Source organism: Sander lucioperca, chromosome 9 (genome assembly GCF_008315115.2).
Source record: "Sander lucioperca isolate FBNREF2018 chromosome 9, SLUC_FBN_1.2, whole genome shotgun sequence".
NCBI classification, from domain to species: Eukaryota; Metazoa; Chordata; class Actinopteri; order Perciformes; family Percidae; genus Sander; species Sander lucioperca.
This window is the reverse complement of record NC_050181.1, coordinates 19,412,042-19,427,493: the sequence shown is the minus strand read 5'-3', so window position 1 is coordinate 19,427,493 and position 15,452 is coordinate 19,412,042. Positions and strand designations below refer to the sequence as shown.

General features: G+C 39.7%; 1 protein-coding gene across 2 annotated transcripts in view; it reads right to left on the bottom strand.

Moving 5' to 3' along the window:
• LOC116055596 (receptor-type tyrosine-protein phosphatase N2-like) overlaps nt 1–15,452 on the bottom strand; it is a 310,864-nt gene that overhangs the window by 265,379 nt on the left and 30,033 nt on the right. For both annotated transcript variants that reach the window (XM_031307625.2, XM_031307623.2), the window contains exon 2: nt 12,772–12,822. In XM_031307625.2, the coding sequence (XP_031163485.1) occupies nt 12,772–12,822 (51 nt within the window). The remainder of the gene's footprint in view (nt 1–12,771; nt 12,823–15,452) is intronic.

The following is a 15,452-nucleotide window of genomic DNA, read 5'->3' as shown; positions in this document are numbered from 1 at the left end:
TTCATTCAAAGTACAAATCAGTAGGGGTACCTAAGAATTTACATAGTCAAATTACAATTGTCAAGTCTTGCCTCTCATCGATCATCACAAATTTGTTTTTATATGCATTTCATTACATACATTCAGGGCTTGACATGAACTTTTTTGCTCACCGACCAGCCACTCTGGCTACAGTGATGAAATATTCAGCTGTGATAAGGTTGTGTGTAAAGCTCCTTTTGTATGAAAACATGCAACCGATTGAGAAACAGACATTGAAAGAGTAGCTTCGTATAGCATAAGTGGTGCAGAGTTCGGGGTCACCCCTACAAATCAGAGGGTCACAATGTTGTATACACCCCATATATAGCACAGGAATAATAACACTTCACAATTCAATTTAGCTCTCATCTTGCTAAATTAACCGGAGGCCATATTCTCTGCTGGAAATGAGATTTTCCATGTTGAGCAATCTTCTTCAAGATGAGCTCAACTACAGCTCTGACAGTAAAGACAAGGGACCCAATCAACACCTGGTGGGCAACAGTGGCTCCATGGTAACGCAGGAGATGAAAGACATGTCTCGACTGGACTATTAGCTGTTCAGAAAGAAATCCTCAAAGTCAAATGAAATATATATAATGTTCATATTTCAAACAAAAACGTTACAAAAAGAATTATGGTAACACTTTCTATGAAGCCTCTCTATAATGGATTATAACACATTTATAATGTGTTATACTCTGCTTATAGCTATATATAAGTATAGTTATAAGCACTCATACATATTCATAATTCTTTCTAACAATAGTCACAACAAATTATAAAGCATTTTTATAATGACTTATAGGGTCAAGTATAATATTCTATAATTGCTGGTAACTCACTGTCTTTTTTTTCATGCATATGCCTATAATACACATCTATCTATAAATCGGGAAGAATCTGCACATCTGGGATGTGTGTATTGTGTGTGTGTGTGTGTGTGTGTGTGTGTGTGTGTGTGTGTGTGGTCTGTCTTTGAAATATCTCATGAACCATTCACCTAATCTACTTCACACTTGATTTCCTGGGTACGCAATGAACTTGGGGTTTGGATTTTGGAGCATTTGGAGCAGTTTGGACAGCATTGGATATTGAATATTAAAAAACTGTGAATAAAACTAAATGGCCAAACAATAAAGGTTGAGGAAAAAACTGAAAAACGACCCTGCAGACGCAGCACGCAGCAGGCTGTTGACACGCTGCGTACAGCAGCCCCGGGGAGGGACCTGCGTGAAGCTGGCCCCCCATGTCATCCAAAAAATATTCAAAACACTGCTATTCGTTTGTGTTATGTTTGTGCAGTAAAAATTATCATTTGTGCTGTTAAGGTTTTTAACTTTACATTTTCTGGCCAGTGACGTCACCCAGCCCCCCATTAATGCCCAAATCTCCCTAAAATGGTCTCAATCGTTTGTGTTACGTTTGTGCTGAATTGTGGCGTTAAAAGAAACAAGTTTACTACTTTGGTTTTTATGTTACCAGGCTTTATTTATTACACGGCTACTATTTGCGCTGCGAAGGCTTCGGACAGCAGCCATCACTCCCATGAACGGGACATTCTAAAACGCTTAACGTGAAAAAGCTTAATGTGGTTTAATGTACTTAAACACCCTAAAGTGCACAATGATTGAATGGCCAAGTGAAATTGTGTTGGAATGTGTAGGTGTTGACATATCACTTTCTGCAACAATGTCTTTTGTTATAGTGTGTATATATAGAAAGCCCACTACAAAAATGATTTTTATGAACAACTTAAACTTCTTCTTAATCACTGTGATAAAACCAAGGAAATTAGTTTAATGGGTGATTTTAATATTTACTGGAACGTAAACAGGGAACAAACAACTCACTGACTATTTTAATTTAACACAAATGATAAAAACACCAACTAGAATAACAAACCGCTCGGAAACTCTAATAGATTTGTTATTCACAAACCATGCTGAAAGGATTGGTAAAACATACAATCTCATTACAGGGCTTTCTGATCATAATATTGTATTTGTTTCCCGAAAATTAAGTAAAAAGCGATTCAATTCATCTACATTTAATAACCATTACAATTTTATTCCAAAACATCTACATCAAAATCTTGATATTATTCTAAATGATGTAAATTGGTCTGAATTGTTTTCTGATAATGATATTGAAACTAATTCTCAGATATTTAACGCTAAAATTACAGATGTTATGGAACCTTTTATAAAAAGAGGAAAAGGTAAAAAAAGGGGAAATCATCTACCCTGGCTGAATAATCACTGCAAAATACTTATGAAAGAAAGAGACATTTTACTCAAAGTGTTTTTAAAATCTGGTCTTACCATTGATAGGCAAAGATTTACTTCCATGAGAAATAAAACAACTCAAACCTTACGTAAAGCCAAGGCAAATTTTTTCTTGGATGTTATTACAAGTGCTAATGGAAATGGCAAACTAATATGGCAAAATATTAATAAACTAATTGGAGAGCAAAATAAAATGGACAATGATAAATTGGAAATAAAAGTTAACGAGCTGATAAATAATCCAAAAGAATTGGCAACGGAATTCAATAATTCCTTTATTACTTGTGTCAATGAAATAACACAAATGTTTAGTCCCTCAGAGATAGCTCGTAAGCCTATTAATTCTGGACAGCCGGTTTTCAGGTTAGAGCAAATAACTGATCTGGAAGTGGCTAACATTATTAAGTCTATGAAATCCTCAAAGGCCAAAGATGCGTATGGCCTTGACACACATTTTTTAAAAATACACAAAGACGTACTGGTATGCCCGATAACACAGCTGATAAATCTATCAATTAAAATGGCAGTTGTTCCATCAGGATGGAAGGTAGCTATAGTCTCACCAATTTTTAAATCAGGAGACAAAACAAACATTTCAAATTATCGCCCCATCAGCATCCTCCCTGTTGTATCTAAGGTTGCAGAAAAGTGGATCGCCAAGCTGCGGAATAAACACCTCAGCCACGGTCATCCTCTCCTGCATCCCATGCAATTTGGGTTTCGCCAGTACCACTCTACAGAGACGGCAAACTGTGTCTTCATAGAAACAGTGAAATCTTTGCTTGATAAAACCACCTGCGTTGGTGCAGTCTTTTTGGATTTAAAGAAGGCATTCGATACAGTAGATCATTGAGCCCTTCTGTCTAAACTGACTCACTTCAACTTCGCGGAGAATGCGCTAGTTTGGTTTCAATCTTACTTGTCCAACAGAAGACAATCTGTGAGTGTTGGTGGCACTAAGTCGTCTTACCTTGAATGTTCAGCAGGGGTCCCACAAGGCTCTATTTTGGGACCAGTGCGGTTCTCTGTATATATAAATGATTTGCCAAGCGTTTGTCAAAAAGTTCATTTTCAAATGTATGCTGATGATGCGGTTATTTTTACACCTGCTAAAAGCACACAGGAAGCATCATCCATCCTTACATTAGCACTGGAGAATATACAGCATTGGCTGTTTAAATCCTGCCTATTATTGAACAAAAAGAAAACTGTTGCTATGATTTTCACAAAAAAAACCATAAAACTGGAGCGGTCCAATGTGTTCCTGGGGGGAATGGAACTTGACATTGTAGAGGAGTTCAAGTACCTCGGTGTCACACTGGACCCAACATTTTCATTTAAAAAACACATCAAACTTACAGCGAACAGAATCAAATTTAATTTACAAAACTTTAAACAAATCAGACCATCAATGACAATTACTTCTGCTAAAATGTTCCTACATTCAATGATATTCTCACATATAGATTACTGCATTACAACCTGGTCACTCACTGGAAATACAATTTTAAAACCCATAGAAATGTTATTCAAAAAATCTATAAAAATACTTGATCAAAAACCTCTGTCATTCCTTCAGTGTAATATTTTGGGAAAATACAATATGCTCAATTTCGAAAATGTTGTCCATTTTAAAAATAGTTGTTTAATTTATAAATTTTTTTCATGGACTTGCCCCACCTTCAATTTCTACATACATTAAACCAAGGTCTGACAGAGGTTATGGTACCAGAGCTTCATTTAGAGGAGATATAGAGATCCTGCATAGAAAAACTACCTTTGGACAAACTGTTCTGTCTATCAGAGGAGGTCATTTTTGGAACAGCATCCCAAAAAACATTAGAGAATGTCCAACTTACTGCACATTTAAAAAGCACCTTAAATAACTTCTTAAAAGTTCCCAGTTATGTCATCATTTTGACTAATTTTATTGATGTAATGTAACCTGTCTGAATGTGTGCTAATGTGTTTCTTGTTTGATATTGTATATTGTTATATTCTTTTGTGTTGCATTATCTTGTATGTTGTTGTTTTCCTGCCTCGGGACTACAGGTGAAAATTAGCATTTATGCTATAACCTGGCTCATTTACAGTCTGTACAGAAATGTTAGATTGTTCATTAATGTGCACTGTCCTGAATAAATAAATAAATAAATAAATAAATAAACGATGAATGATCACCACATTTCTCATGATCATATCTTGTCATGAACACTTAAGCCTGTCAAAAAAACTAAACCGAAATCCAACGATTATAGAAGTTATCTCATGTTAACGTTTTCTTCTTCATTGGCTCCTATGGCGAAGAAAAAGCTTAACGTGGTTTAATGTACCTAAACAATGACCAATCATCAATTTTATTTACAATAGGCTCTAATGAAGCAGAAACGCTTAATGTCAGATAACGTCCATAACAATTGGACTTTGGGTTACATTTTTTGACTGTTTTCAGTGGTTATGAGGAGCAATATGAGAGAGAAATTTGGCGATGATTGATCATTGTTTAGGTACATTAAACCACGTTAAGCTTTTTCCTCACCATAGGGGCCAATGAAGAGGAAAACGTTAATGTGAGATAACTTTTAGAATCGTTGGATTTCCAAAGCCAAAAACCAAAGTAGTAAAAATGTTTCTTTTAACGCCACAAATCAGCACAAACGTAGCACAAACGATTGAGACCATTTTGGGGAGATTTGGACATTAATGGGGGGCTGGGTGACGTCACTGGCCAGAAAATGTAAAGTTCAATTACTTAAAAACCTTAACAGCACAAACGATAATTTTTATGGCACAAACCGGCACAAACGAATAGCAGTGTTTTTAATAATTTTTGGATGACATGGGGGGCCAGCTTCACGCAGGTCGGGGAGGGGGGGTGTTTTTTTTACCAGCTCTGACTGCGGTTCACTTTTTGCTGCTTCAACGTTAAAGGCACACTATGCAAGATTTGTACCTTAATATAACAGCTTTGAAGTCATTTTGATGGTAAACAAACTCGTAGTAGGGCTAATCATCCCGATAGCAAAGCAGGGGGGGGGACGCCGCTGAGAAAACCAGCAATGGAAGTTTGGGAGGTGGCGCCCCGCCAAATCTCGCGAGAATCACAAATTGCTTTACGACTGTCGGTTCTGCGAACATCTGCTATACCCACCAGAACCTTTTGGACATCGGTGACCAGCACCAGATATCTATTTCGAGTGTCTTTCATCATATGCACAACATCCCAGACGACATAGCGAGACCGCCGGGCTCTTCGTGGATTGTTGTCGGGTCTAGGAGGCGCCGCAGACGGAGGAGGGAGAGAAATAGCGGGGCCGCAGGTCCGGTGTTATGCTAAAGCTAGCATAGCACACAAGCCACCTCTACCGAGCCTGTATCTCTCCAATGCCAGAGCCCTGGTGCCTAAAACGGACGACTTGGAATTACAACTCGCTGGAAATCAATATGTTCGTGACTGCTGTGTTTTGATTATCACTGAAACCTGGCTTCACCCGGGGATACCCGATGCTAACATGCAGCTAGCAGGCCACACTCTGATCAGCTGGGACAGGACTGAGGACTGTAAGAGCAGAGGAGGGGGGTTCTGTATATACATGCATGATAACTGGTGTAATAACGGGACAATTATAGATAAACACTGTTCTGGTGGTTATACGTTGCATTTGTCATCTTTGAGATCCCTGGCTGTGTGCTCAGGTGTTTACAATGATCAGGTGTCTACTAAAGGGGAAACTGTGTCTTGAGGGTTACACCCTGGAACAAGGCCGTATGTGCCGATACACGTGGGTTGCTGCCCAGGATTTCGATATGAAAAAGCCATTTAAATAAAGGCTTTTTAAATTTTTTGCAAGAAGAGTGGCTTGGACCTTTTTTTTCTTTTTTACATTAACACTGTTTAATTCTCCAAAATCTCCAGTCAAGGCATCTTTTCTAAATACTGTTGTCACAAGTGTAGTTTTCATCCAGGAGAAGCTATGTGAAAAGCGTTTTAATGTCTTCCGATCCCAAGGTAAAAGCAATCCTCTGGGTATTGAGATATGTAGTTGTCTAGTTGTCACATTCTCCCTTTGTTGTTGGAAAAAAGGTAGAAAGAGAGAGAAAGAGAATGTCGTCAGCTGAACAATACCAACGTTACTCAGTTTTTTTTTCTGCCAAGAGATTATAGCCAGTTCAGGTAATCAGAGCTGCTGTGTGTCCTGATAGAGTCTGAGCTGCCAATCACCAACACAACAGACTGGCATTGTGTGCGAGGGGCAGTTTGACAGCAGCTATTGAAGCAGATCGGACACACAGTGGGTGAGAACAATGGCTGGAGGTGCAGCCACCGTAGCTTTTCCACTGTGAGATCCAGCTGTCAGCGCAACCTCACCTCACCTGACTCACCCAAGGAGAGCTTTCCATGCTCTTTGAAAGTTGGGCTGAGAGCGCAGCCGAACTGCCAGGGACTGACACAATCATTTTACCACTAGTACATAATGATTAGCATTTGAGGACACATTTGGGTGACACCCACCACGCCAGTAAAAGCAAGTTAGACAAGTATTGACCTCATGCCACCTTTTTCAGCTTGATCCAGTTCCGGTTTTGTCTTCTAACTCCCGGTTGCTAATGCTTGCTACAGTAAAAACATGTCAAAAGTCTCAGTCCTGATCTTTTCACACAGCCTGCTTTACATTTCTCCACTTTTTTAAACGTATTCATATGGTCTGACAACATACACCATAGATATTGCATTTAAAAGACGATCTTTGATTCACAGTTACTGCGTTAATTAGCTTACAAGTAGTCACCTTGCTTATTTTGTGTTGTAGCAGTATTTGATGTTTCTGTGGTGAAAACTGTCAAGAGCTGTGATGCTTAACTTATCAGTATGATACTGTATATTACTACATTATTATATGTTGATAGATAGATAGATAGATAGATAGATAGATAGAGCAGTCTAATACAACAGGATATAATGTTCAGTTTTTGTTGAAACTCTTATTATTTTGTCCACCCTATTTATATCAGTGAGGGTTCTCATACATTAGAACCTTCATACCTTCTAGCAGGAGCTGATTCCAGAGGAGTGTGGGAGGACTTATCTAATTAGTGCTGCTAAGTAAATAGCAATCCATGTTTGTCAGACTTCTGTAAAAGATCGACCCCCTGGTCAGATATGGGCTAAAATTTAGGTGCAAGGTGATAGGAAGCAGCAGGTGCCAATCTACACAATGTGAAACTTCAAAATAACAGAGTCGGAGCAGTTAAGGTCAGTAGTGAAGGGAAACGATCACTCAAAGTCTGGACAGAGTCCTCCATCACTATTGAATAACCATCCAACCTCCACAAAACTGTGTGCACCACTGAAATCTGCAAAATAGATAAAAACCCACTCCATCTTTTTAACAGTTACTGGGAATAGATTAAAGTTTTTTTTCAACTTTGTACTGAACTTTTATCATTTTGCCTTTAGGGACTGTTCGTTATTTATTTCAGGGGCCACCGCAGGAGTTTTGGGATCTTTAGTCAAAATAGACCTGACCCTCCCTTCACCAGAAATGAATTTTGGATGACCCTCCAAAATGATATGGAAACAAGGGATGACCCTCCCCAACTATTTATTGATGTCTTCTATACTGGTTTGCACTTGGCAAAGATATACAGATGCCCATTGTTCTTTTACAGCCATGACATCGTGACTAAACCATTCTCATCTTACACATCTCACTCCTCTGTTATGGTGTGGTGGCCATTTCAGTAGATTTACTCACAATAAGCATATAAACTAAATGCACACTTCCTGCATTACTGCAACACTTCAAATACTAAGTTACTCATCTAGTAAACTAGTATTCACATGAAATAAAATAATAAAACATTGAGACCATTCAGCAAAGCACACTGGGTAATAAGACATTCAACACTGGTTGCTATGGACTCGTCACTAGGCTTCCTCAGTCATTGTATATTTTAGCATATAGGTAAAGCTGCCGAAGCTGAACATTATCCAAAACTCCATTTCTCAGACGAGCGTCAATTTGGGAGCTTGCATGCTACCACTCCTTCCTTCTCAAATGCCTTGAAAAGGCTGTCGTTTATATATATATACACATACATACATACATACATACATACATATACATATATACACACACACACACATAATATCACCGGCACCCAAAGGATATTGAGTCGGGTATGGCTGCAGCCTGCAGACCTCCCGTCTCATGCCCTCCCGGCTTGGTTCTTTCCACAAGTTTTGACTTTTCAAAATAAAAGCTTGCGTCTGGTCCGTTATGTTTTCGTACGGTGTTTTGGATGTTTTTTAACTAAACAGTACGGCAATCATGCTAATGAATAAAATCATTTTTTCATCAGATGTCTTACTTACAACACGATGGAGCTAGCAAAGCAGTTTTGTGTTTATATGTGCGAGCGGGATTTATTCAGTTTGGGAAATCCCACGGTCTCTAAAACTACAGTTCAAATTGTCTGGCTGACTAAACAGGGAGGGACCCATCTGCTAGTGATGGGGGCCGAAACTGAGAGAGCTACGTGGAGCTACACTCTCAACTTTCATGCCCCTGAAAGGCCCGTCATGTGGCGGTGCCTGTAACCGGCTCACAGTCACCTATTGACGGCTAAACACAACTACCAACTGCGGCTGATATGACGGGGCTCTGTAGCCAGCATCATGGAGCTCTGTAGCTGAGGTCATGTGACCAGCCGGCGGTTGCCTAGTTTCCTAGGATATCATACGAATTGGTGTGCAAACATTTTTGTACTGTATTGCACAAACCTGTTCATGAGAATGCCTTGGTATACTATACTAGTCCTGATTGCAGGGATTTTGAATTGAATTATTGCAATGTCCCTCCCCCCTAAACTGTTTCCTGTAGCAATCCTCTTTGTAAGATTTTCAGAATCACAAAAAGAAATAATACTTATATGCAGTTGGATAACAAAGGCAGAAGATATACGTGTGACCAGCAGAGCAAAGACAAATTTATCAGCCATCTAATACAACAGACAAACTATACAAGCAGTTGAGACAAACAAGGTCACCTGAGGCAGTCACAACAAAGACCATCTGAGCTCAGGCTGAAAATAAAATTCACGGTTGATATAATGTTTTTCTCACAGAACTAGACATGCATTTGGTTTTTTCATCCACACCTTCTCTGTCAGAATTAGATTACGGGGCACATTTTAAAAGGACACCATGCACACAGGAAACAACCGAGCTAATGAATTCAGAACAATCACACCCTGCCTGAAGTAAACACACGTCGGGAAGCAGGTCAGAAACCAGACAGCACAGCCACCTGCACCACCTACCAGACCATTTACATGCTTAATGAGATACAACAGATTCTAGTATCTCTGTTGTCTCTCTGTCTTTGCTTTAAATCCTGCTAAGATGTTGATAAGTCTCTGCATAGCTTCCCATTAAACCAATGAAATAAAGGTTATCTCAGAACAGATAGATTATGAGCTCTGTCGAGTAACCTGGTTATCATTTGCCTGATCCAATGGGATCATACATAGAGGTGTTTCCAGGATTCCAAAATATATGCAGATAATTTTCTGTCAACAACTTTTATGTGTTGAGCTTTTTTGCTTCTAGGTTGATTCTCAGCAGGGGTGTCCTTTCTCTTTATGCCAGAGAGGTCGCAAGGGAAGATTAAGGCAGAGAGAGCGGGGGTTCATATCTATATGTGGTAGTGAGGGCATTCAGATTGCATGTGCATTAATATTTCTACACCTCTCTGCAGTGGCGAGAGGTGTGGGGATAGAGCAGGAGAGCAGTGCCAGGTGAGTTAATTGTCTCAGCTGATCGTTGTACTAATTAAACTCTCCCTTTGTATAAAGTAGCGTGCTGGACCTTCAGATGTCTGCCACACACCACAGAGACAGGACTGGACTGTGAGAGATCAATTTGTTGGTTCTTTGTAAAAACGTGAGCAATGGGCTGTGTGCCTGCCATTAGCTGGGCAGACAGAGGTGCACAGTTGGTAGTATATATAAAGTTGTGTTGAAAAGTTGTGTTGAAAAAAATAAACATTGTTGCCTGTAAATTGTGTGTCTGGGCTGTGATCTGTGCTGAGGGTAACCCATGATGGCAGCGAGTCCTGCTACATGGAGGTCATCAAGTTACTATGGGGCTGCGTTGGTTCTCGGGTAGTCAGAAGCTCTGAATGTTTTGGTAGACTATACGTGTTACTATGGAGATATGCGGCAATTTGGTTTAAAGTTAATGATTGGTCGCTGTTTTCAAGCATAGAGCAGGTGGTTTCAGGTAAGTTTCGACTGGTGCATAATTGTGTGAGAGCACAATCCTCTGTTAAGCAAAGGGCTGGTACTCCTTTAGGCCCGTCAAGTCTGTTTTTGAGAGTGGTGAGAGCCAAAGTGCTTGGGAGCACGGCCGTAGCCCCGCTACTATTTCTTTGGTTGCCTTTTTTCCGCCCTATATTTAGTGGATAACTACCCACCACGGTCACTGCATGAAGACTAGGGATAACTTTAGTGTTAGCAATATTCAGTTAGGCAGTTTAGGTAGTGGGGATTTTGTGATCTCTTGGTGGGTTTATTTGGCCCTTTACGCATCTGGTTGATACTTGCGTTGGCCCTTTTTTAAGGCTCCTTCAGAGGAGTTTTTGGATAAGTGCAAAAAAGAGAATTTATTAAAAGAAGCATATAACTATGAGATTGAGATTTCTGATTAGCGTTTGAAGGACAGTATCTGGAAGGCAAATTTGAGTGAAAAGGGTGTTTTGACTCAAGAGCAAACGCCTGTTCCAACTACTACCGCTGGTTTGTCACTGCCAGTTTCGGCAACCAGTGGTTTAACATTTGAGCAGCAAAAAGAGATGCTTACAGTTGGAGCATGAAACAATGAAGCATATGGCAGAGATTGAGAAGCAGTCGGCAGTGGAAAAGTTGTGCTATCAGACCGAATAGGAAAAGTTAGCTCTACAGCAGTATAAACTTGATTTGATCAAAAGTGGGAAATTAATACCAGATGATTCTGTGGGGTGGGAGAGTTCTCCGCCGTGCTCTGAAGAGAGTTTTGATATTTTGGGTAGTCTACGGTTGTTGCCAAAATGTACTAAAAGGGATCCAGAGACATTTTTCTCTTTGTTTAAGCGCCTCGCGGTCACAAGAAGGTGGCTGGGCTCTGCTCGAACGTTAATGCTCCAGCGTGTTTTGACCGGTAGAGCGCAGGAGGCCTATTCATCACTGTCAGCTGTTTTCAAGTCTTATGTCCCTGAGGCTTTTCGTCAACGTTTTTGGACTTGAAGGAAAGGGGATAAGCAGACACACCTTGAATTTTCCCGTGATTTGACCGCTTAATTTGCACACTGGTGTTTCGCGATAAAGGTGGAGAGTTTGGATTAGCTGTGTGACATGATAGTCTTGAAGTAATTTAAATATTCTTTACCGGAGAGAATTACCACATATGTCAGCGATCAAAAGGTAAAAACAGCTACTGCTGCGGCTGCTTTGGCAGATGATTACGTTTTAACGCACAGGAATGTTGGGAGTTCAGATAAGGCCTGTAACTTTTGTCATAAGAAAGGGCACTGGAAAGCTGATTGTTATGCTCTTAAGGCTAATGTAGTCTGGTGCTGAGATCCTGCAAGTGCATGATCTGGGTAGTATAAATCAGTGAGCTTCTTTTCGAAGAATTGTCTATTTTATACCAGCTGAATTCTGATTTGAACAATATGCATGTTAACTGCTTTCATACATCCTTGTGTGTCTCTCTTTTTCCCTCTTAATTTGCTTCTTACTGGTACCAGGTTGCTTGGGGTACAGAGAGTCTGGCCACTCTCCATTGACAAGTGTTAACTTCCTTGAAGGCGGGTACTCGGTTAAAGTTTAAAACTATTGGATCTGCCATAACCAATCGCTAACGTTTGGTTGTGACGTCGGCTTAGCATTGCTAGCGTTCGCCAACCTCCACCACTAACGGAGCGAGCTGGAAAATCAAACTTTTCCCGAAGCAAACATTGTTAGGCGCAGACACTTTTTAAGTGTTACCCCTTCAAAAGTGTCTGCTGTGGCAGGGCCTGCTGTGGTTCTTCATCCCTTTTGGTGCTTTTCTCTGTGCTGCCTTGCAGCTCCATGGGCGCTGCCAAATCAGTGCAACTGGGAGCACCTGGCCAGTCTCCCAGGAGTCCTTAAGATCTGGCTGGCCATCCCCTTAGTGGCTCTCTCCAAACATCTGGAACCACGTTTCTGTTTAGTTGGCTGTTGGTTGCACACTGTGTATTATGCATTATTGTGTTTTATCATGGCTCGTGAGCCAGGTCATGACAAACGCAGAAGAGAAGCAATGGTCTGTGTTTTTCACCTGTACATGAATGAAGCTTTTTCTGATCTGCAACTGATCTGGTTAAATATACTTGAATACTTATACAAACAAAGCTTTTAAAATGTGTGTGTTTGTGTTTGTGTGTGCTGGACATCTTACCGTTGAGGCAGATCTCATATGGTGAACACAGCCCGTTCTCAAACAGGCAACCTGTTTACAGAGAAACACAAAAACCACAAACTGGTTAGCAGTATCTAGTTTACACAGGCCTTTCCAGCACAACAACAGTGTGTTCCTTGGATTATTAAAGTTACTGGAACACTGTTTCTACAAAGACACATTGCTGTTCCTCGAGAGTAACGTGACATAATGCAAGGAGAAGGCTGCTGAAAAGAGAGCTCTACATTGCACTGCTACAATTCTCCTTTTGAAGATACGTAGGACATTTGTGCTCACCTTGAAGGAGAAACATCGCAGAAGCCAATAATGTCGAAAGACAAGAAGTCAACGGCCTGTGTGGATATTAAGAAGCATCTGCGCTTGGGCGGACCTGAAGCTATGCAAGGCAAATGCCTGCAATTTAAATGTATTAAACAAAATAAAGGTGTAGTAAGGCTGCATTAATTGTGTCTCCCACGCCATTGGAACGTGTTAGTTTCATGCTGCTGTGTGGTTAATAAGCTTTCTTTTCATGGTTTAAAAGTTCAGATCTCCGAAATGACTACCGGAACTCTGAGTTGACTAAAAGACTTATTATTATTGCCAGGAGTTAAGATCTCAAGTGTTGTTTGAGCTTCTTCTTCATGTGCTTTTTCTGTCCCTTTTTCTCTAACTAACAATAACACACACACACACACACACACACACACACACACACACACACACACACACACACAGACAGATTATTTCTATATGTGTTGTAGTAACAGCTGGTTTTGCAGGTCAGTGTTCGGATTCACTCCTTCACTTTATAAATATGAGATTAATTAATTAAATCATTTGATATCTGTATTTTAAGAGTCCAGAGTGGTGCCCCGTTTATTATTATTCAATTTGATAAATTTATTAATGTACATATTTATAACTTTATTAAATGTACAATAATGTAATATAATGTAATATTTCTGCAATAAAATCTCTAAAAACAACTTTACCTATGTTATATATTTTTTTGACTTGTCTACTTACACTATCTCAAATGTTTCCACCAATGTCAAACCCAGAGAAATCTGTTATTTTATTTTCAGACACGAGACGTTTCCTTTAGTCGCCCGTCAGTGCCATCATTATAACCTTTCACCCTCTAGTTACGCTAACTTCTGTCAAAACACAGGCACCCAGATGACATGTTCGAGAGTAGTTCAGTTCAATTTTATTTGCATAGCACGTTTAAAAATAACCATAGTTGACCAAAGTGCTTAACAAGCTCAAAAAACCCAAAATGATAATATACACAAACAATACTCAATACACAACCAACAGTAGAAAAAAGGACAAGGTGTCAAAGCTCAACTTGAATTGAAAGCCAACGAATAGTAGTGGGTCTTCAGCAAGGACTTGAATGTTCCAGCGGTCCGAGATGTTCTTATGTGAACAGGTAAACTATTCCAGAGGTTTGGAGCAGCCAATGAAAAGGCTCGCTCACCTTTATTTATTAACCTTGATCTGGGCACATCGAGGAGCATCTGATTGGATGACCTCAGTGCTCTGACAGGTGTGTGGACATGTAAAAGCTCTGATAAATAAGAAGGCGACAACCCATTTAAAATCTTAAAAATAAGCAATACAATTGTAAAATCAATCCTGAAACAGACAGGAAGCCAGTGGAGCGAGGCCAAAACCGGTGAAATGTGGTCACGTTTTTTATTCCCGGTTAAAAGTGGAGCTGCTGCGTTCTGGACCAACTGTAACCGACGAGTGAAACTGATTGTTTACAGTCCTAAATGAATGCCCTACATTAAAAGAAAAACAACATGTGAATCTGTTATTAACAGTGTTGTATTGTAACAAAGTTCAAATACTTTGTTTCTGTACTTAAGTAGAACTACTACTCCACTACATTTCCCCTCATCTTAGTTACTCGTTACTACAAAACAAAATCAGAAGAAATTTGTTACACAAAAAAGCAGGTTTGGTGAATCTTTGCTCCTGAATTGCAAGTTAAAGGATGCTCCATTCCAGTTGGTGACCTGATGCCTGGTGGCAAAAAAAAACCATAGGCCAAAACTAAAGAAGAAGAGGAGGAAGCATAACGACTGATAGTGTCATGGAAACACCTGGTGCAAGCTCTGCTGCCATGGTAACAGACAATGACCACCCCGACGACAGTGGTGATGAAGATGACGTTACACACCTTTGGCCATAAAGTTCATAATCAAAGATGAATTTTTTTTTTACTTTTACATCTAATAATTAAGTACATTTAATATCAGAAAATGACTTTTGATACTTAAGTACAGCAAATATCAAATACTTTAAGACTTTTACTCAAGTAATATTCTAAAAGATGACTTTAACTTCTACCAAAGACATTTTTTGCTAAGATACTCGTACTTTTTTTAGTATTGCTTTCAAGTACTTTATACAAGTTATTTCCAACACTGTGGTGCTTCAGTGCCTCGTCCTCTGAACACCACAGGATGGAGCTAATAAACACACTGTAAGAAGTTACACTCTTAACACCACAGGATGGTGCTAACACACACACTGTAAGAAGTTAGTTACACTCTGAACACCACAGGATGGAGCTAACACACACACTGTAAGAAGTTACACTCTTACAGTTTTTCACAATCACTATGACACTTTTTTCAATACTTTTAACAACTTTCCTAAACTCT